The sequence below is a fragment of the Mobula hypostoma genome, chromosome 10 (genome assembly GCF_963921235.1).
Source record: "Mobula hypostoma chromosome 10, sMobHyp1.1, whole genome shotgun sequence".
Classification (NCBI taxonomy): Eukaryota; Metazoa; Chordata; class Chondrichthyes; order Myliobatiformes; family Myliobatidae; genus Mobula; species Mobula hypostoma.
The window spans coordinates 46,591,998-46,613,814 of NC_086106.1; the positions used below are offsets into that span (position 1 = coordinate 46,591,998).

Here is a 21,817-nt window from a genome sequence, read left to right on the forward strand (position 1 = left end):
TACTGACTGGAACAAGACTGTTTGTATTTTCCATTTATGATGCATCATCAGCAGAGTATCATAGAATGTATTGTCAAGTTTTGGTGGTTTAAAGCGGTGTTTTAAAATGAAAGAGTAGTCCTCCAAATTTCCTGTAGCTGTAACTGTAACTTAGAGGCAGCACGCTCATTTCCGAGTCAGATTTGTGCCTCAGTCAGAGACTTGAGCAGATCATCTCAGTATTGTACTGAGGGAGGGCCGGCTGCTGGTGTAGTGATATCAGCCCTGGTTCCTCCAACTGGGTTTCATTGGGTTGCCGGAGGAAGCTGACTAAATCTGTTATCAAGAAAAAAATTATTTTGATGAGGGCTCATTCAACACAATAATGCTGGTTAGGGATGTAATTAAGTAGTTGCAACCCAAATGCTGATCAGACTAATTGTACTAAAAAGGAAGTTCTGATTGTTTCACAATTAAAGGAATCTTGGTAAATGTCTCTTCCAGAATAATAACTTGTTCAATGAGTATGAAACGATATGTGGAGGCTAATATTTCTCAGAAATCTCACACTACAATCAAGTACTTCATGAAGATGTGGAGCAGTGTGAGTGAGACACTCATCTTCATTTTCCTCGGAGTTTCTACGATTGGGGACAAGCACGAATGGAGCTGGCCTTATATCTCTTTCACAATGCTATTTTGCCTTGTCTGGAGAGCTGTTGGTAATTAACATTTATTTTCCCATTTTTCAAAATCACTTTCCTCATTTTTATCATCAGCTGAGTTTCTGGTTTGACACTTAAGTGCAATGTCTAGTAATGAATTTCTTTGTTTGATTGCAGGAGTTATTTTCCTGACATTTATTGTAAATAAGTTTCGTGTGAATATGGTGACAAAGAAGGACCAGTTCATTATAGCCTACGGTGGATTGCGGGGAGCAATATGTTTCTCTCTTGTTTTCTTACTCCCAAACTTCCCTCAGAAGAAACTCTTCACTACAGCCACAATCGTTGTCATTTTCTTTACAGTTTTTGTTCAGGTAAGCGGGGAACTTTTTGACAAGTCAATCTGTTCCATTTATGCAGATCTAAAAACTGCCGATGCTGGATATCTGAAAATACTGGAGACGCTCAGCAGTCAGAAAGTATCTGTGGAGAGAGAAGCAGAATTAATAGTCAGCCTGATGAGTCGGACCTCTTCTGTATTAGTATGTCAGTTCTAGTCGATCCTCACCACAACAGGAGAAATGTCAGGTCCAGTCGATTCACACCACAATCAGAGAAAGCATCCTCAGTATATTCTTCTCTCAGCATCCTAGTAGCTGCACAAGATCATTATTTTTTGGCCAAAAGCACAATCTTGTGTATTACACTTGAGTGAAAAATATTGTTGTAACTGCAATCATAGGCTAAGCAAAAAATGATATAATTAGGATAGAGCTACATTTTACCTTGGAACTGGGATTTCTGCGGATAACTTTTCTAGTTCTCTCTTTATTGACATACCTACTGTAACTGGAGTTAATAGGCTTTTGTATGTTGATGGTAACTTTGGATTCAGTACATCTCCTTGCCCCACTGGCATTCCTTACTGTTAATAATGTTACAGATTTATCTTTTGTTTGCTATTTTCTCTGTAATGTCTGTTAAGTTGGCTTTACTTTGGAATACTTATGGGCAATATGGAATTATTTCACATATACGAAATGGTTCTTGTGACATGTCTAGTGTGGTAGTGCAGTGGGCAGTGCTTATCACTCTCACTTTCAGTTTCCACCACTGGCTAGCAGTCTTGTGAAAAGGAGAGCTGAATATGTGAATATCTCCCTACCAGTACATAGCCTCTTCAACAGCAAGCCTCATGTAGTGCCTCCTCACTGGCGTCACACAGAAACTGAACTCCTTTCAGACTCAGGCTGAATTACAGAAGACAGGAGGAGGTCTGGCCTCTGCATACATAGCACGCAGACCCACCTGTGTGTGGAGACGCCCTGGTGCTTGTGAACCAGCTACGGGTAAATAGCCCAACTCACTGCCTTGTGGGCAGCCTCAGGAGAGACGAAGGGTACAGGAGTAAACCCAGACAGCAAATCCGGTGTGGAGTCACTAAGGTGGCTGGACGTTATTGAACATCCCTCCAGCAGCTCTGGCGGCCAAGCTGGTGCCAAGTGTATTGCTTCATAAGCTTTCCTTTGGACTCTACTCGTGAGGCCGAGAGGGGTATCTTGACAACTGGGCATTTCAGGATCTCCACACCTTCTGCCCAGGCTTGTGATGATGATCACAACTCATTGTCCTTCAAGACAGATGATGCCAGCCAACAACATCTGCAGTTTAATTTATATTTAAACTGAGGATAATTTACGTTACTAGTGTTTAGGAAAGTCACTTCTTTTTCTGTTGTTCCTACTATTCCTTCAAAAGAAGGCTGTTCTGTGTGAACAACTCAAAAGCCCCATGGCAAAATCGATACCTTCTTCAAGAGCTACAAGATCCACCTTACTGATGAAGTTGTACCACCGTAAATGACTGTAATTTGGTTTATTGGTATCAGATGCACTGAGGGAGAGTAAAAACTTTGTTTTGCACGCCACACACCCAGATCATTTCATTACATCAGTGTACCAACATAAAACAAAAGCTGAATGCAGAATAAAAGTCTTTTAAAAGTTGTTATTGTACAAACCTGCCTCAACTACCTCCTCTTGCAACTGATTCCACATAGATACAATTCTTTGTGTAAAAATTTACCCCTCAGGCTCCTCACAAATATTTCCACTCTCGCTTTGAACTTGTGTCCTCCAATACCTGATGCCTGAATGCTGGAATAACGATTGTGTACACTTTTCCTGTCTATGGCCCTCATGATTTATACACCTCAATAAGATCACTTCTCAGTCTCCTATAGTCTATGCAATAAAGTCAAAGTAAATTCAATATCAAAGTATGTATACATACATGACCATACACTACCTGAGGTTCATTTTCTTGCAGGATTTAAGGAAAATTAAAGAAATACAATAGAGTTTATGAAAAACTATACGTGAACAAAGACTGACAAAGAACCAATGTCGAAAAGAAGGCAAATTGAGCAAATAATTAAAAAGTTTTAAAAAACATAACATTGAGAAACTAAGTTGAAGAATTCTTCAAAGTGAGTCGATTGTTTGTGAAATCAATTCAGTGTTGAGATGAGGGAAGTTATCTACGCTGATTCAGGGGCCTGATGGTTATAGGGTACTAGCTGTTCCTGACCGATGGTTATAGGGTACTAGCTGTTCCTGACCGATGGTTATAGGATACTAGCTGTTCCTGTCCGATGGTTATAGGGTACTAGCTGTTCCTGACATGATAGTTTTAGGGTATTAGCTGTTCCTGTCCAATGGTTATAGGGTACTAGCTGTTCCTGATTGATGGTTATAGGGTACTAGCTGTTCCTGAATGATGGTTGTAGGGTACTAGCTGTTCCTGAATGATGGTTGTAGGGTACTAGCTGTTCCTGAATGATGGTTGTAGGGTACTAGCCGTTCCTGACATGATGCTTATAGGTTACTAGCCATTCCTGACCGATGGTTATAGGTTACTAGCTGTTCCTGACCGATGGTTTTAGAGTACTGGCTATTCCTGACCGATGGTTATAGGGTGCTAGCTGTTCCTGACCGATGGTTATAGGTTACTAGCTGTTCCTGACCAATGGTTACAGGTTACTAGCTGTTCCTGATCTAATGGACTGGGCTTATCCACCACCTTTTGTTGATTTCTTTTCATTCCTGGGCGGGGGAGTTTCCATGCCAGGCCATGATGCGACCAGTCAGAATACTCACCACTGTGCATCTAAAGAAGTTTGTCAGAGCTTTAGATTACATGCCAGATCTATGCAAACTTCTGAGAAAGTCGAGGCACTGTTGTACCTTCTTTGTGGTCCTAGTCTATGCAACCTCTCCCTCTAATTCAGTGCTTCAAGTCCTGGCAACATCTTGTCATTTTTCTACGTGATCTTTCCAGTTTAGTAACATCTTTTCTCTCATAGGATGACCAAATCTGAACACAATACTATACTCCTAAGGTGGCCTCACCATCATCCTCTGCAGCTGTACCAAACCTCCCCAATTTTACAGTCAATGCCTTGGCTAATGAAGACCAGCAGGCCAAATGCTTTCTTCTTCCCCTGTCTACCTGTGACTCCACTTACAGTGAACCATATACTTGTACTCCAAGGTCTCTCTTTTCTGAAACACTTCCCATGGCTCTGCGATTTATTGTGAAAACCCTATTGGATTTGACTTTCCAAATTGCAACACCTCATACTTAACTAAATGAAAGTCCATTTGCTATTCCTTGGCTCACTTACTCAGCTGATGAAAATCCCCTTGTCATGTTCGCTAATCTTATTCATTGTCCACAGCATAATCTATTTTAGTGTCATCTATAGACTTATGTCTAATTTATTCTTACCCAAATGGATAATATGATGATAGATCTTGATGGAGTCAGCACCAAAGTCTGATGTCACGGGTCTCCCTGTCCGAGAAACATCCTTCTACCGTCACGCTCTGCTTTCAGCATTGTTGTATCCAATTAGCCAGCTCTCCCTGGATTCCATGCAACCTAACCTTCCAGAGAAGCCTACCATGTGGAACTTCATAAATGGCCTTACTGAAGTCCTTGTCTACTCATTAACTCTGGGGATGCTCTCCATTAAAGTATGACAGCGCCAAATTTAGATTGTATGTGTAAACTGAACATTTCTGAAGTTTTATTCAGCAGAGTTTACTCACATGTTCAAGGAATTTTGAACCTAATTAACGTGCACATGAGTGGAGCTTCCCAACATCTCACAGAAGTGGCCAAGCCACGTATTGAACTGGACAGGAAATGAAAGTTGACGATCTGAAATATTGACTGTTCATTTCTTTCTACAGATGCTGTCTGATCCACTGAGCTCCTCAGACACTTCGTGTGTTGCTCTATCTCCTCAATTGTCCACTGTTTGCATCTATCAAAAGGCTCTTACACTTAAGTTTAGGATATTAGTATACCCATCATAGACATTTTATTCACTTCATTAAGAATCTGATTACATCTGATAAAACAGGAGAAGATTCTAAAGTTAGTTTTAGATTCTAAAGATTTCTAAGGTTAGTTTTAGTTATTTAGAGTGGATACATTGTGATTATTTTTTGAGAGGGAAAAACCCAGTCTTCAGAGACCATATCAGACCATCACTGTTAACTGTATCAATGAATGTTCTTAAAGCTTTTTCAAAGTATTTCAAATGATACCATCTTCCATCGATAGAAAAAAAAGCTTTAAGCACAAATAGCAAATGGGAACTAGGGCAAGTTGGAGCTTTGTCTGTCCTTTAATTGCATGCATAGTGGAAATTTGTGGCCTTGATATTCGTTATTTGTTCAATATGTCAATAGAGATATGCATATGGATATTACTGCTATTTAATGTCAATAGAGATGTGTGTATGGATATTACTGTGATTATATGTCAATGGCCAGTGCAGTGGGATACCCACTTCTAATGTGATGAAGGTGACAATCCACCTTTTGTTAAACGTTTTCTTGTAAATGGACACACAGTGCAGCTGAGTTTATTCAGTATTTTGCGCAATGAGGATTAGTTAATTTGCTGCTGATTCAGAAAGTGAAAACATTTCTCTCTTTCTTCCATCGTCACAGGGCATGACAATCAAACCATTGGTTGAGTTGCTGGAAGTTAAAAGAACAAGCCAATCCCCTCCCACAGTCAGTGAGCAGATTCACATTCGGGTAAGTTTAAATCCTTGAGGAGTGGTCAGTCACAGTCTCCATGTGTTACTGCAATCCTGCAGTTATGGTGCTGTGTTTTACTGCAATGTATACTAATATCCAACATTGCATTTCAGTCAATTTATATTTGTTACACACTGTTTGGAATGATATAATTAGTATGACCTCCATACAGTCATAAAGCATAGAGCACTACAATACAGAAGCAAACCATGTTTGTACTGGCCTGGTTTTCTGCTTAGGCTCAACTAATTGCAGCTGCGCCATAGTCCTACGCACCTCTCTTATCAGTGAAACTATTCAAACTTACCTTAAATTTTACAATTAAATCTGCATCTACCACTTCTGTTGGCAGCTCACTCCACGCTCACACCAGTCTCGGAATAAAGTATTCCCCTTAAATATTTCACCTTTCACCCCTAAATGTGTGACCTCTAGATCTAGTCTAACCGAACCTGCATGCATTCCCCTTATTATTTTGAGTAGCTCTATCAGATCTCCCCTCTAGATATCCCTGAACAATAGGCAAGTTCAACTGTAAAACTGAAGAGCAGTTTGGATAGGTACCTAGACGAGAGGATATGGTCTGGATGCAGGTAGTTGAGACAAGGCAGAAAAAGATATTAACATGGATAAAGGATTGGCTGACTGGCTAAAAGCAGAGTGGGAATAGAGGGGGCCTTTACTAGTTGGCTGCTGGTGACTAGTGGTGTTCCACATGAGTTAGTGTTGGGTCCACTTCTTTTCAGGTTACACGTCAATAATTTGGAGGACGGAATTGGTGCCTTTGTGGCCAATTTGTGGATGATACAAAGATAGGTGAAGGGGTGCTGTAGTATTCAGGAAGCTGGGAGTCTACAGAAGGACTGTGACAGATTGGGAGAGTCAGTGGTAAAGAAGGAAAATGCCATGTTAGCATTACTTCCAAGAGGACTAGAATATAAAAACAAAGATGTAGTGCTGAAGCTTAATAGGGCATTCGTCAATTAAGCGTTAAGGGGAAAAGGCAGGTAGGTGGAGATGAGTCCATGGCCAGATCAGCCATGATCTTGTTGAATGGCGGAGCAGGCTCAACGGGCCAGGTGGTCAACTCCTGCTCCTATTTCTTATGTTCTAACGTCAGACTGTACTTGGAGTATTGTTGGCTGTTTTGGTCTCCTTATCTAAGAAAGGATGTGCTGGCATTGGAGATGGTCCGGGGGAGGTTCAGAAGAATGATCTCAGGGCTAATGTATGAGGAGTGTTTGGTGGCTCATGACCTGTACTCACTGGAGTGTGAAAGGATGTAGGGGATTCTTATTGAATATTGAAAAGCCTAAATAGAGTGAATGTGCGGAGTCTGTTTCCTATAGTTGGGGATTCGGGCCCGGAGGGTACAGTCTCAGAATAGAATGATATTACTTTAGAACAGATAGCAGGAATTTCTTTAGACAAATGGTGGTGAATCTGCAGAATTAGTAGCCACAGATGGCTGTAGGCCAAGTCAATGGGTACGTTTAAAGCAAAGGTTAATAGATTCTTGACTAGTAAAGGCATCTAAGATTATATGGAGAAGGCAGGAAAGTGGGGTTGAGAGGGATAATTAATCACAGCTTGGCTCCTTAGGGTGTCACGGCATTGTAGCGGTTAGCACAACACTATTATGGCTTGGGACGTTCCAGTGTTTGGAGTTGAATTTCACTGCTCTCCTGTGAGGCCTCACCGTGGAATGTGTAGGTTTTCTCCGGGTGCTCTGATTTCCTCCCACAGTCCAGAGACATTCCAGGTAAATTGGTCATTGTAATTGTCCCATGATTGCGTTAGGGTTAATCAGGATTGTCAAGGGTTGCTGGGGCAGCATGGGTCGAAGGGCCGAAGGGCCTAATCAGCACTGAATGATTAAATCACCCTCCCACATTAAATGGCAGAATACACTCGATGGACTGAAAGACCTAATTATGCTCCTATGCTACATAACTTCCCAACTCCTCCACTCAGTACTTTGATTCATTGTCATAGTCAGAGTCATACTTTATTGATCCTGGGGGAAATTGGTTTTCGTTACAGCTGCACCATAAATAATTAAATAGTCATAAAACCATAAATAATTAAATAGCAATTTGTAAATTATGCCAGGAAATAAGTCCAGGACCAGCCTATTGGCTCAGGGTGTCTGACCCTCCAAGGGAGGAGTTGTAAAGTTTGATGGCCACAGGCAGGAATGACTTCCTATGACGCTCTGTGTTGCATCTCGGTGGAATGAGTCTCTGGCTGAATGTACTCCTGTGCCCAACCAGTACATTATGTAGTGGATGGGAGACATTGACCAAGATGGCATGCAACTTGGACAGCATCCTCTTTTCAGATACCACCGTCAGAGAGTCCAGTTCCATCCCCACAACATCACTGGCCTTACGAATGAGTTTGTTGATTCTGTTGGTGTCTGCTACCCTCAGCCTGCTGCCCCAGCACACAACAGCAAACATGATAGCACTGGCCACCACAGACTCGTAGAACATCCTCAGCATTGTCCGGCAGATCTTAAAGGACCACAGTCTCCTCAGGAAATAGAGATGGCTCTGGCCCTTCTTGTAGACAGCCTCAGTGTTCTTTGACCAGTCCAGTTTATTGTCAATTCATATTCCCAGGTACTTGTAATCCTCCACCATGTCCACACTGACCCCCTGGATGGAAACAGGGGTCACCGGTACCTTAGCTCTCCTCAGGTCTACCACCAGCTCTTTAGTCTTTTTCACATTAAGCTGCAGATAATTCTGCTCACACCATGTGACAAAGTTTCCTACCGTAGCCCTGTACTCAGCCTCATCTCCCTTGCTGATGCATCCAACTATGGCAGAGTCATCAGAAAACTTCTGAAGATGACAAGACTCTGTGCAGTAGTTGAAGTCCGAGGTGTAAATGGTGAAGATTATTTCACCATTGAAATGGTGAAGATGGTGAAGAAATGGTGAAGAATGGCGTAAATTATAAAGGTTAACGTGCCAAAAGATCCCTTTATGACCTTATCTACCTGTGGTGTTACTTTCAAGGAATTATGCATCCGTATCTTTAGATACTGCACACTTCAGTGTCCTACCACTCTCTGTGTAAACCTTACCCTGGCTCATCCTCCCAAAGTGTAACACCTTACACTTGTCTGCATTAAATTCCACCTGCCACATTTCAGCCTTGTTCCCAGCTGGTCCACATCTTTTTGAAATCTTTGATTGCCTTCCTCACTGTGCACTATGTTGCCAATCTTGGTGTCATCTACAAATTTGCCGATCCAATTCACCACATTACCATCTAACTCATTAATGCATACTGAACACTCTTGAATTTTCTCTATTTCTACATATATATGACCTAAAATGTGATCAGATCTTCACGTAAGTCCTAAAACTAGATGAAGAGAACCCGATTAAATAAAAAACACAAAAAGTACATTTGCTCTTTTATTTATTGAGACAAATGATCCAATATTACATGTATTTTTTGGAACCTCTGGGGTAATGCTTTCTACAAAAGCTATTTAGAGTCTGGTTTTCCAAAGATGAGACGGGACTGGAGGTGTGGGTTCTAGAAGTGCCCTGTCCTATATAAAAAAAACACACCAAGTCAGGTTAGAGACAGAGCCTGCTCTTCTCAAGAAAGATCTGCTTATGTGCACCATGCCTCGAACAAAACAACTTTTAGAGGATCTTTGAAGAAGAATTGTAGAGATGCATGAAGCTGGAAAAGGTTACAAAAGCATTTCTAAAGACCTGCGTGTTCATCAGTCTACAGTAAGAGAAATTGTCTGCAAATGGAGGAAACTCAGTACTGTTGTTGCCTTCCCTCTGAGTGGGCATCCTGCAAAGATCGCATCAAGAGCACAACGTGCAGTGCTGAAGGAGGAGAAAGAGAAACCAAGGGAACAGCAAAAGATCTGCAGAAATCTCTAGAACTTGCTAAAGTCTCTGTTCACATGTCCACTGTAAGAAAAGTACTGAACAAGAATGGTGTTCATGGAAGGACACCACCGCTCTCCAAATAAAAACATTGATGCTTGTCTCAAGTTTGCAAAAGACCATCTGAATGTTCTATAATGTTTCTGGGAAAATGTTTTGTGGGCAGATGAGGCAAAAGTTAAACCTTTTGGCAGAATTGCACATTGCTATGTTTCAGTGAAAAAGGGGCACTGCACACCAACACCAAAACCTCATCCCAACTGTGAAACACGGTGGAAGCAGCATCCTGGTTTGGGGCTGCTTTGCTGCCTCGGGACCTGGACAGCTTACAACTGTTGAGGGAACAATGAAATCTAAATTGTTTAAAGACATTTTACAGGAATATGTCAGGGTAGCAGTCCATCACTCGAAGCTTAATAGAAGTTGGATAATGCAGAGCAAGACAATGATCCAAAAGACGAGTAAATCAACAACAGCATGGTTTAAAAAGGAAGTTTGTGTTTTGGAATGGCTGTGTCAAAATCTTGACAGTCCTATAGAAATGTTGTGGAAGGACCTGAAGCAAGCAGTTCATGCATGGAAGCCCACCAATATCCCAGAGCTGAAGCAGTTTTGTAAAGAGGAATAACCTAAAATTCATCCAAACCGGTATGCAGGACTGATCAACTGTTACTGGAGATGTTTGGTTGCAGTTAATACCGTACAAAGGGGTCACACCAGTTACTGAAAGCAAAGGTTCACATACTTTTCCCAACAAATACATGTAATATTGGATCATTTTTCTCAATAAATAATGAATAGGTATACTGTTTTGTGTTATTTATTTAATTGGGTTCTCTTTATATTGTTTTAGGATGCGTGAAGATCTGATCATATTTATAGAAACATAGAAACATAGGAAGTAGGTGCAGGAGTAGGCCATTCAGCCCTTCGAACCTGCACCACCATTCAGTATGATCATGGCTGATCATCCAACTCAGAACCCTGTACCTGCCTTCTCTCCATACCCCCGATCCATTTAACCACAAAGGCCATATCTAACTCCCTCTTAAATATAGCCAATGAACCTGCCTCAACTGTTTCCTGTGGCAGAGAATTCCACAGATTCACCACTCTCTGTGTGAAGAAGGTTTTTCCTCATCCCGGTCCTAAAAGGCTTCCCCTTTATCCTCAAGCTGTGACCCCTTCATTCTGGACTTTCCCAACATCGGGAACTACCTGCATCTAGCCTGTCCAACCCCTTTAGGATTTTATACGTTTCAATAAGATCCCCCCTCAATCTTCTAAATTCCAACGAGTATAAGCCTAGCTGATCCAATCTTTCATCATATGAAAGTCCTGCCATCCCAGGAATCAATCTGGTGAACCTTCTTTGTACTCCCTCTATGGCAAGAATGTCTTTCCTCTGATTAGGGGACCAAAACTGCACACAATACTTCAAGTGTGGTCTCACCAAGGCCTTGAACAACTGCAGTAGTACCTCCTTGCTCCTGTACTCGAATCCTCTTGCTATGAATGCCAGAAATAGAGAAAATTTTCCAGGCTTCAAAAACTTTTTAGTACCACTGTAGATGATAAACAACAATGGACCAGGAGCAGACCCTGTGGCACACCACTATTCACTGGCCTCCAGTCAGAGAGGTAACCATCTACCACCACTTTCTAGTTTTTCCTGCTAATGTTGAATCCAATTAATTACTTAACCCTGAATGCCAAGGCACTGAACCTTCTGGACCAACCTTGCAGGTGGGACTTTGCCAAAAGTCTTGCTAAAGTCCATCGAGACAACATCTACCACATTCCCTTCAATATGCCTGGTAATTTTATCAAAAAGCTCTCTAAGTTTGGCCAGACATAACCTGGCACACACAAAGTCATGCTGACTATCCCTGATCAGGTCCTGTCTATCAAGTACTTATAATATCTTGTCACTTAGGATACCTTCAAATATTTTACCTAGCTTACAATGTCCTGCCTTATTATTAGAGCCTTTCTTAAACACTAGAACAACATAACTTGGCCTCCTGTCCTTGAGCACCTCATCCATGCTAAAGGACACGTTAAATATTCCTGTCAGGGCATCTGAAATTTCAGCACTAGACCTCCATGAGGTCCAGTGGGACAGCTCATTGCCCTCTGGGGATTTATCAGTGGGACACCTCATCAGTTTCTGGGGATTTATTACTGGGACACCTCAGCAGCCTCTGGGATTCATCAATGGGAACCCTCATCGGCCTCCGTGGATTTATCAGTGGGTCACCTCATCAGCCTCTGGGATTTATCAGTGGGACACCTCATCAGCCTCTTGGATTTATCAATGGGACACCTCATCAGCCTCTGGGATTTATCAATGGGACACCTCATCAGCCTCTTGGATTTATCAATGGGACACCTCATCAGCCTCTGGGGATTTATCAACGGGACACCTCATCAGCCTCTGGGGATTTATCAATGGGACACCTCAACGGCCTCCAGGGATTTATCAATGGGACATCTCATCAGCCTCTGGGGAATAATCAGTGGGACACCTCATCGGCCTCTGGGGATTTATCAAGTTTGTCTCTAGATAGTAGACACCTAGTCTTCCACAATCTGGATATAGCCCATGGCCTCACTACTCTTATTCCTTAGTTCGATAGATTCTGTGTCTATCTCTCAAGTAAATGCAGACAAAAAATATAATTTAAGATCTCCCTCATCACTTTTGTCTCCATGTGTGGATGACATCACTGATCTTCAAGATCAGTGCTCTGATCTTGTGATACCTGTATGTAACATAATTATAAGAATAATAATTGTAATCAATGCACGCCAGAGAGATGCTAATGTTATTGGCTTTACCTACTCGAAGTCTGGTGTCTGAATGCATTGAAACCATGTTTTTAGATCCAATGTAAACTCATTCTTTGATTGTGACGTATATGTAAAGAGATGTAATTTGACTTTTGAAAAAATAGGAACATGTTAACCTGGAACTCTCTTCATCTCGATGCTCAAAACTAAAGAAATGTAATAAGATTTTGTTTGCCATTATCTTGAGTTCCAGAATAGGACTGATCGGTAGAGTCACAGCTTTGTAAACCCTGTCAAAGAGGTGAGTGTTATTTAGAAATACGCTTGTGTGCCTCATAAGGGGAATCTTAGGATTGTGACTTCCCCTTTAGTTCTAAGGATTACCAAACCAAGGGAAACAGGGCCAAAGGTGCACAGAAATCATGTCAGAGAATCCCCTGGTGGGCTAAGGCAAGACAATTTGGAATATGTCACTCCCTGCCCTACTCCACCCTACCTTCTCAGTCTATCAACCTACTCTTTGCTATTGGCTGGGCAAATCAGAGTTGACAGAACTTTTCTGAATCTTGATATCTCTATCTCAACAGTCAGGCTTGCCACTGGCATTTTCCAATGCATTGTACCCCACAGACTGTGCCTTCTCCCAGCCTACCTCCTGTAAGAATGCCATTCCTTTTCTCCATTTCTCTGTCTCTAACATGGGTATTCTCAGCAAGAAACCTTTTGCTCTTGGAGTTTAAAATATCTTCCTTCCAGAAACGTGGGGAAGTGATACACCTGTCAGACTCACCAGACCTCCTACTGGGAAACGGGGCTGGGAAACTAGCAGAAGTGTCAGTGGGACCAACGATCATAATTCTATTAGTTTTTAATTAGTTGCGTAACAAAATAGAACTGGTCCACAAATTAAAACCCTAAGTGGGTCATGGTAAATTTTGAGGGTGGCTGATGGGAATTTGCAAAGGTTTATATTGAGAAGCTGCTTGTAAGTAAAGGGGCGTCGAGCAAGTGGGAAGTAATTGGCGATGAGATATAGAGAGTTCTAGGCCAACAAGTTCCTGCTGTAATGAAGACTGCACTGGCAGTATCAAGGAGCCTGAGATGACAAAGGATATTGAGCCACTGGTAGGGGAAAAGAAGGTGGTATATATCAGGTATAGGGAACTGACATCCAGCAAATCCCTTTGGCAGTTAAAGAAATATAGGCACCAAGTCAAGAAAGAAATCAGGAGGGAAAAGAGAGGACATGCAATATCTTTGGTAGATTAGCAAAAAGAGAATCCTGAGAGATTCTACAAATATCTTAAGAGCAAAAGGGTAACTAGGGAAAGAATATGTCCCTGTAAGGAACAATGTGCAGAGCCACAGGAAATAGGTGAGTTAATTGAATATTTTTCATTTGTATTTATCATGGAACAGGTCATGGAGGTTAAGGAATTAAGGGAGATGAACAGTGATGTATTGGGACATATCCATGTTATGAAAGAGAAGATGCTGGTGGTCTTGAGTCCTGACTAAGGTGGATAAATCTCAAATGTATCTCAGGGCATTCTGGGAAGTCAGGAAGTATATTGTAGGGTCCAGCTATGATATTTGCATCACCTTTAGCCTTATGTGAGACACCAGAAGACCGGAGTACGGCTAATGTTGTGTCTTTATATCAGAATGGATTCAAGAACAAGCCAGTGAATTACATGTCAGTGAGCCTCACATCAGAGATGCAAAAGCTATTGGGAGGATATTCTGAGAAACAGTATCTATCTGCATTTGGAAAGGCAAGGGTTATAAACATAGAAAACCTACAGCACAATACAGGCCCTTCGGCCCACAAAGCTGTGCCGAACATGTTCTTACCTGAGAAATTACCTAGGGTTACCCATAGCCCTCTATTTTTCTGAGCTCCATGTACCCGTCCAGGAGTCTCTTAAAAGACACTATCATATCTTCACGGTTGATTAGGGATAGCCAGCATCAATTTGTATCTGGGAAATTGTGTTTCCACAAAGTTGAGTTTTGAGGTGATAAAGAGGATTGACGACTATCGAGTTGTGGATATTGTCTGCCTGCACTTCTGCGAGGCCTTTAACAAGCTGAAGACCGTAAGACCAGAAAATTTAGGAGAACTAGGACATTGGCCCATTGAGCCCCATCATGGCTAAACCCTTTCCCTTTCAACCCTCATCTCCTGCCTTCTCCAGATGTCCCTTAATGCCTTGACAATTCTAGAATCTATCAACCTCTACCACAGATTCACCACTCCCTGGCTAAAGAAATTCCTCCTCATCGCCATTCGAAATGGATGTCCCTACATTCTAAGTCTGTTTCCTCTGGTCTTAGATGGTCCCACTTTAGGAAACATCCTCTCCATATCCTCTCTGTTGAGGCCTTTCAACATTCAATAGGTTTCAATGAGATTCCCCCCACCCCGCCTCATTCTTCCATAAAAAGAAGCAGTCCCAACTCAGACCCCTGTGTAAGACCACTTGTCACTGGCAGCCAGCCATAAAAGGCTCCCTTTATTCCAACTCTATGCTTCCTGCCAATCAGCCAATGATCTATCCATGTGATTATCTTTCCTGTAATACCATAGGCTCTTAAGATACATGTTAGGTCGCTCCATGTGTGACACCTTGTTAAAAGGCCTTCTGAAAATCCAAGTACACAACATCAACCGATTCTCCATTGTTTATCCTGCTTGTTATTTCTTTAAAGAATTCCAACCGATTTGTCAGGCAAGAGTTTCCCTTGAGGAAACCATGCTGACTACAACCTACTTTATCATCTGTCCCCAAGTACCCTGCAACCACATCCTTAACAATCAATTCCAACATCTTCTGAACCACTGAGGTCAGAATAACTAGCCTATAATTTCCCTTCCTCTGAACCTCTCCCAATTTGAAGACTAGAGTAACATCTGCAATTTTCCAGTCTTCCAGAACCATGCCAGAATCCATTAATTCTTGAAAGATTATTACTGATATATCCACAATCTCTTTAGCCACCTCTTTCAGAACCCTGGAGTCCATTAGGTCCAGACCTTTCAGTTTCCCAAGCACCTTCTCCTTAGTAATGGCAACTTCACTCACTTCTGCTCCCGACGTAGAACCTAGAACCTCCAAGGTACTGCTGTACTGCTAGTGTCTTCCACAGTGAAGACTGTGGCAAAATACTTACTCAGTTCATCCGCCATTACCTTATCCAGCATCATTTCCCAATTGTCCAATATCTACGCCTGTCTCTCTGAAGAAACATATATCTGAAGAAACTTTTGGTATCCTCTTTAATATCATTAGCCTGCTTACCTTAATATTCCATCTTAGCCTTCCTCATGAATTTTATAGCTGCCTTCTGTTGGTTGTTAATACATTTCTATCTAACATTTAATTTTTGCTCTATTCCAGTATATGCCCTCCCTTTGGCTTTTATGTTGGCTTTGATTTCTGTTGTCAGCCGTGGTTGTGTCATCTTGCCTTTAGAATACTTCTTCTTTGTTACCTGTCTATCCAGCATGTTCTGAATTGCTTCCAGAAACTCCATTGCTGCTCTGCTGTCATCCCTGGTAGTGTTCCTTTCCAATCTATTCTGGCTAGTTCCCCTCTCTCTATTTCCCTCTCCTCCACTGCAATAGTGATACATCTGAGGTTAGCTTTTTCTTTTCAAATTGCAGGTGAATTCCATCATATGATGATCCCTGGCCCTTAAATGTTCCTTTACCTTAAGCTCTCTAATCAATTTTGGTTCATTGCACAACATCTAATTCAGAATAGCTGAACCCTGAGTGGGCTCAACCACAAGTTGCTCTAAAAAGCCATCTCATAGGCATTGCAGAAATTCCCCATCTTGGGGACCAGCACCAACCTGATTTTCACAACCTACCTACATATAGAAATCCCCCTGACTATTGTAACATTGCCCTTTTGACATGTATTTTCGCCCTCCTTATGTAATCTGTAGACCACATCTTTGCTGCTCTTTGGAGGTCTGCATACAACTCCCACTGGGGTCTTTTTGCTCTTGCAGTTTCTTAGCTCTACCCACAATGATTCTACACCTTCCAATACTGTGACACTTCTTTCTAATGATTGATTTCACTTTTTACCAACAGAGTCACACCACCCCTCTGCCTGCCTACTTGTCCTTTAGACACAATGTGTATCCTTGGATGTTAAGCTCCCAGCTATAATCTTCTTTCAGCCACGATTCAGTGATGCCTACAACATCATACCTGCTAATCTGTAACTGCGCTACAACTTCATCTACCTTATTCAGTATACTGTGTGCATTCAAATATAGCACCTTCAGTCCTGTATTCACTCTTTTTGATTTTGTCACCTCTTACATTACAACTCATCCTGTTGACTGCAATTTGCCCCACCATCAGCCTGTCCTTGCTAGCAGTCTCACTTCACACTATCTCTATTTGTAAACCAATTACCCCTTCCTCAGCCCAAAACTCTGTCAAGTCAGTCTAAAACCTTCTGAAAAACTCTAGCAAACCTGACCGCAAGGATATTTGTTCCCCTCGGGTTCAAGTGCAACCCATTCCTTTTGTACATCATACCTTCCAAAGAAGAGATCCCAATGATCCAGAAATCTGAATCCCTGTCCCCTGCACCACTTACTCAGCAGTGCATTCATCTGCCAAAGCATCCTATTCTTACCCTCATGGGCACGTGTCACAGTCAGCAATCCGGAGATTGCTACCCCGAAGTCCTGCTTTCAGCTTTCTACCTAACTTCCTAAAATCATTCTTCACCTTTCCTGCATATGCCATTGGTGTCAATACGTACCAAGACTCTGGCTGCTCCCTCTTAAGAAAGCTGTAGACCCAGTCTGAGATATCCCTGACCCTGATCTGAGACATCCCTGACCCAATTTGAGACATCTCTGACCCTGACACCTGGGAGGAAACATACCATCTGGGTGTCTCTATTGTGTCCACAGAATCTCAAAAGTTTGTAGGCTATGCTTCAGGATCCATGGTGAGCTGGGCAACTGGACACAAAATTGACTTGGTGGAAGGAGCAGGGGGTGGCAGTGAAGAGTTGTTTTTCAAACTGGAGACCCGTGACCAGTGGTGTTCCACAAGAATCAGTGCTGGGTCCACTAAGTTAACAATTTAGATGATAACATACTTAATATGGATAAACTCTTCTTGGGCCTCCTGCCGGGTACAAATAGCAATTACAACTGACGTTTTGATGATAAACTCTGCCATTATCATTGGGGATGATATCTGGGCATGTATAGTCCAGTGGTATTTATACCCCTGTAGTCAGTCCATCCAGAGTGGTTAGTCTTCATCCAATCAGGTTTCTGCTCTCCCACCTTGTTCACAATCGAATTCCAGTTCTTACTTAGAGTGAGTTCCTCGTCTTTGTTAAAATTCTTTTCCTCTAGTTTTATTTCAATGGTTTCCTTTACCAGATGGTCCCAAAGGTCTTGGCGTGGCACAGTAGTTTCGCTGTCAAAGTCAATCCTATGGCCATTGTGAATGCAGTGTTCTACTGCCGCCAATTTCTCCGGGTAACCAAATGAATACACCTCCTGTGCTCCTTGATTTGGGTTCTACTGATATATACCACCGCACATTCACAGGGAATCTTGTAAACACCAGCAGCCTGAGTCCCAGGTCATCTTTGACCTGCATGAGCTGTGATTTGAGCTTCTTTACAGGTTTGTGGATGGTATTGATCCAGTATTTCTTCAGAATCCTGGCAATCCTTCCAGAAACCATGGAAATATAGGGAGGACAGGCAGTAGTGATGGGTTCCTGCTCATTGTTCGGTTTCCCGGTTTTTCCACTGGCCCTTTTAAGGGCCCAATTGCTTTCCTTCATGTGGTAGCCATTCTGTAGGAACATTCTTGGAAAGACACTCCGGGTCCGAAATAGTTTTCACACAGTCAATCAAACCACTTTACGTTGGGAGGCCTGATGGTGGCTATTGTTGAAGTATAAGTCCGTCTGAAAAAAGGGCCAACAGAAAAACGAGGAAACCTAATAACAAGGAGGAACCCATCACTACCACCTGTCTTCCCTGTATTCCCGTGGTTCTGGAAGGATCACCAGGATCCTGAATACCAGATTAATACCAACCACAGACCCATAAGGAAGCTCAGATCACAGCCGATGCGGATCAAAGATAACCTGCGACTCAGGTCTGCTGGCGTTTACAGGATTCCTTGTGAATACGGAGCAGCAGGTATTGGGCAAACGCACAGTGAAAACCTGCATCAAAGAACACAGGAGGTGTATCTGTTGGATTACCCAGAGAAATCGGTGGTAGCAGAACACTGCATTTGCAATGGCCATAAGATTGAAAACGGATCTAATGCTTTTTTTGGTTATGATCGATACCCAGCTGGAACCCCAAGCAGAGTTTATTTGCCATAGGACTGACTTCAATATGTTAACGTACCCTGTAACTGGGTTGCCAAACCAGCAGAAATGGACCACTTAGTTGGAGTCTGGATTACTGGAACTAAGAAAGTTTTATTAAAGAAATAAGCAACACAGTACTCTAATAGTAAGGATATAAATGCAACAGGTTAGCAATGAATAAACACACGTACACAGAACTAGGATAACAGGGTCAATCAAGCTCTATTGCAGTCTAGGGGTAAAATGATCAATCACAAGTGACAGAGTACAGTTTAGTTCAGTTCACAGTAATCGCCGTCATGCCGTTGGGGAGAGAGAGAGAACGATTGAATATGCAAATTGGATTCCAAACAGACCTTTGATATTCCTCGCAGTTAGCTTTCGGGCGAGCCCTTTGTAATGTCTTCTGAGGTCACCGACTGTGACCCCTCCGTTCCAGGCACGATCGTTCTTCAGCGGTGAACCCGGCACCCAGGCAAGGGTGGACACACACACCAGGTTCCCGCTGACCGTATCTGTCCACCCTGTGTGTCTATGGCTGGTCCTGCAATCAGACCTCCAAAAGTCCCACCGACTTGTGGGGGCGCACCGCTTCCAGGGTCTCGTTACCTCGTGGTGTCGTGTGTGGTGTCTGATGCCTTAGCGAACCTATCCCTTTTTATCCCCCCCATTGGGGTATCGCCTGTCCATCACACTTCAAACAGTTCAGGATTCAAAGCAGCCGGTCTTGACAATACTCAGACCGGTGTCTCCTTCCGGTAAACTTTCTCGTCTCCTTATTAACATTTCCAAATGCTGCTCCATTGTCTTACTTATCTCCCTCTTCTGAAGACAGATGGCAGATCAACTGTTGATCCCACTGGTGATAGCACAGGACAGTTAACATCTTAGTCTATGTGTACTTTTGTCACACCCCTCCCCTTTAAGGATTTTTATCGGGGTAAAAATTACAAGCATGAATACATTATTAGATACACACAAATATACATCTTCATCAGCTATTTGGCTAATACAGAGAATTTTAAGTTGTCAACACCTTATAGACAGTCAGCAATCACATTTTCTGTTCCTTTTATATGTGTTATTTTAATAATTCTCTCAAACCAGGCTCCAATTTAGCAAACTTCATAGTGGCCGAAAACATTAATGAATTGTGATCAGTGTAACTTCTCAGTGGTTTTCGCCCCAGACACTGATAACAAGGGTCGTCCCATACCAACTTAGCATTCTTTGGCAAGGGCTTTGTAAGAGGGTGGGTACTATCCGCAAAGTTGTTTTTTTTTTCTGCAAAACTTCCGATAGTACCCCACCATCTCCAAGAACCTTCTCAGGGCTCTCTTGTCTGTCGGGGTGGGGACTTCAGCAATAGCCCGCACCTTATCTTGCATCGGAGCCAGCTGACCCTGTCCCACCACAAATCCCAGATAAGTGACTTTTTCGTGGCCGAATTCACTCTTTGCGAGGTTTACTGTCAGGCTGGCTTCAGACAGCCATTTAAATAGTGCCACAATGTGTTTTCCCCACGTGTCACTCCAGACCACTACATCGCCAATATACACTTCTGTGTTCTTTAGCCCGTTTGTCACTGAATTAATCATTCTATAGGGTGTTGCTCACTAGGCTGACCTGATGTAACAACAGCTCCATGTCCCAGCTCTTTGCATCGCCTCGGGACATCTAGACCTACGTGCGTGTGCCAGTTACTTAGCTTTATCAATGGCCCGCTTTGTTCGGGGGTTAGGTGAGAGACCTTATCAGCAAAACGGATCAAAACTATAGACATCTCCCATCTGGTCGGCACCACACTTACCTTTTCGAAATGGGTTTTCCCCTTCTCAGGTGGCACCCTAGCCTCATTAATTTTCATGGTATCACCAGCTAGATCTGTTCTCTGATCGTGGTGGGCTTTTAACATGTTAATAGCCTCTAACTGTGTTAACTCATGTCTACAATAGTCAATAACATCCTTCCTCCTGTGCAGCCAGTAAAACTCTTTCATGATTCTGCCGACTGTTTCCCTCCCCCCAAAATGTCCATCGAGGGGTATCTTGTGGGCCAGGTTAAGAATCTCATCCCCATAAATTTTTGGCACCATCCCCCATTCCTCATCTGCGGGTACGGTACTTGGTCTCCCTTTCTTCCTTAGCACTCTCTCCTCCACACAATAGCCTACTGGCTCACTTTTTAATTCTGCTTCAGAGAGAGCTGTCTCCGCCGAAACCATCAGCTCTTCGTCTCGCTCCTGCACCTGTACAAATTTCCTCCTGGCTAATGCTAAGTCTGCCTCAGCTCCGTCACTTCCTCCTGTTTCACTACACTCCTTCTTTTCACTTTCTACCTCCTCCTGGTACCAGGCTGGTAGAAACGTCTCAGCAGTCTCTCTGGACATACAGCGAGTCACTGCGCAAACGGGATGAACCTGTGAGTCCATGGGCGGGGCCTCAATGCTGGCAGGCTGACTTGTCAATCTCACTGCCGAGAACACAATTCCCCCGGCGAGGTCATTACTGAGCAAGACTTCCACGCCTTTCATTGGTAATTCGGGCCTCACCCCGATCGTGACTAGTCCAGAGACCAAGTTGCTTTGTAGGTGTATCTGGTGCAAAGGGACTGCTTCAGTCCCTTTTCCAATGCCTTTTATGACCCTGACTTTCCCAGTCTCGGTCTCTGAACTAAAGTCTAACACACCCTTTAATATCAATGACTGACAGGCTCCCGTGTCTCTCCAGATCCGTACTGGAACTGGGTTTAACCCCTCCTTCACCGACACCAATCCGGCTGAGATAAACATCTCGTGCCCTTCCTGAATTTTGGCAGACCTTTCCTCTCCTAGCGGTTTGTTTACCAGCTCAATACAGTCAGTCGGAACCGTCGTTTTTCCTTTTCCCGTCTCCTTCTTTGGGGCAAAGCACCTGGACGCAAAATGTACGGCTTTCCCACAATTATAACATACGA

At 42.8% G+C, this 21,817-nt stretch overlaps 1 protein-coding gene across 6 annotated transcripts in view; it reads left to right on the forward strand.

Annotated features, from left to right (window-relative positions):
- The window catches only part of LOC134352884 (sodium/hydrogen exchanger 2-like), a 426,743-nt gene that overhangs the window by 194,382 nt on the left and 210,544 nt on the right, over positions 1 to 21,817 (forward strand). For all 6 annotated transcript variants that reach the window (XM_063060448.1, XM_063060451.1, XM_063060454.1 and 3 more), the window contains exons 4-6: positions 484 to 701; positions 822 to 1,018; positions 5,669 to 5,758. In XM_063060448.1, the coding sequence (XP_062916518.1) occupies positions 484 to 701; positions 822 to 1,018; positions 5,669 to 5,758 (505 nt within the window). The remainder of the gene's footprint in view (positions 1 to 483; positions 702 to 821; positions 1,019 to 5,668; positions 5,759 to 21,817) is intronic.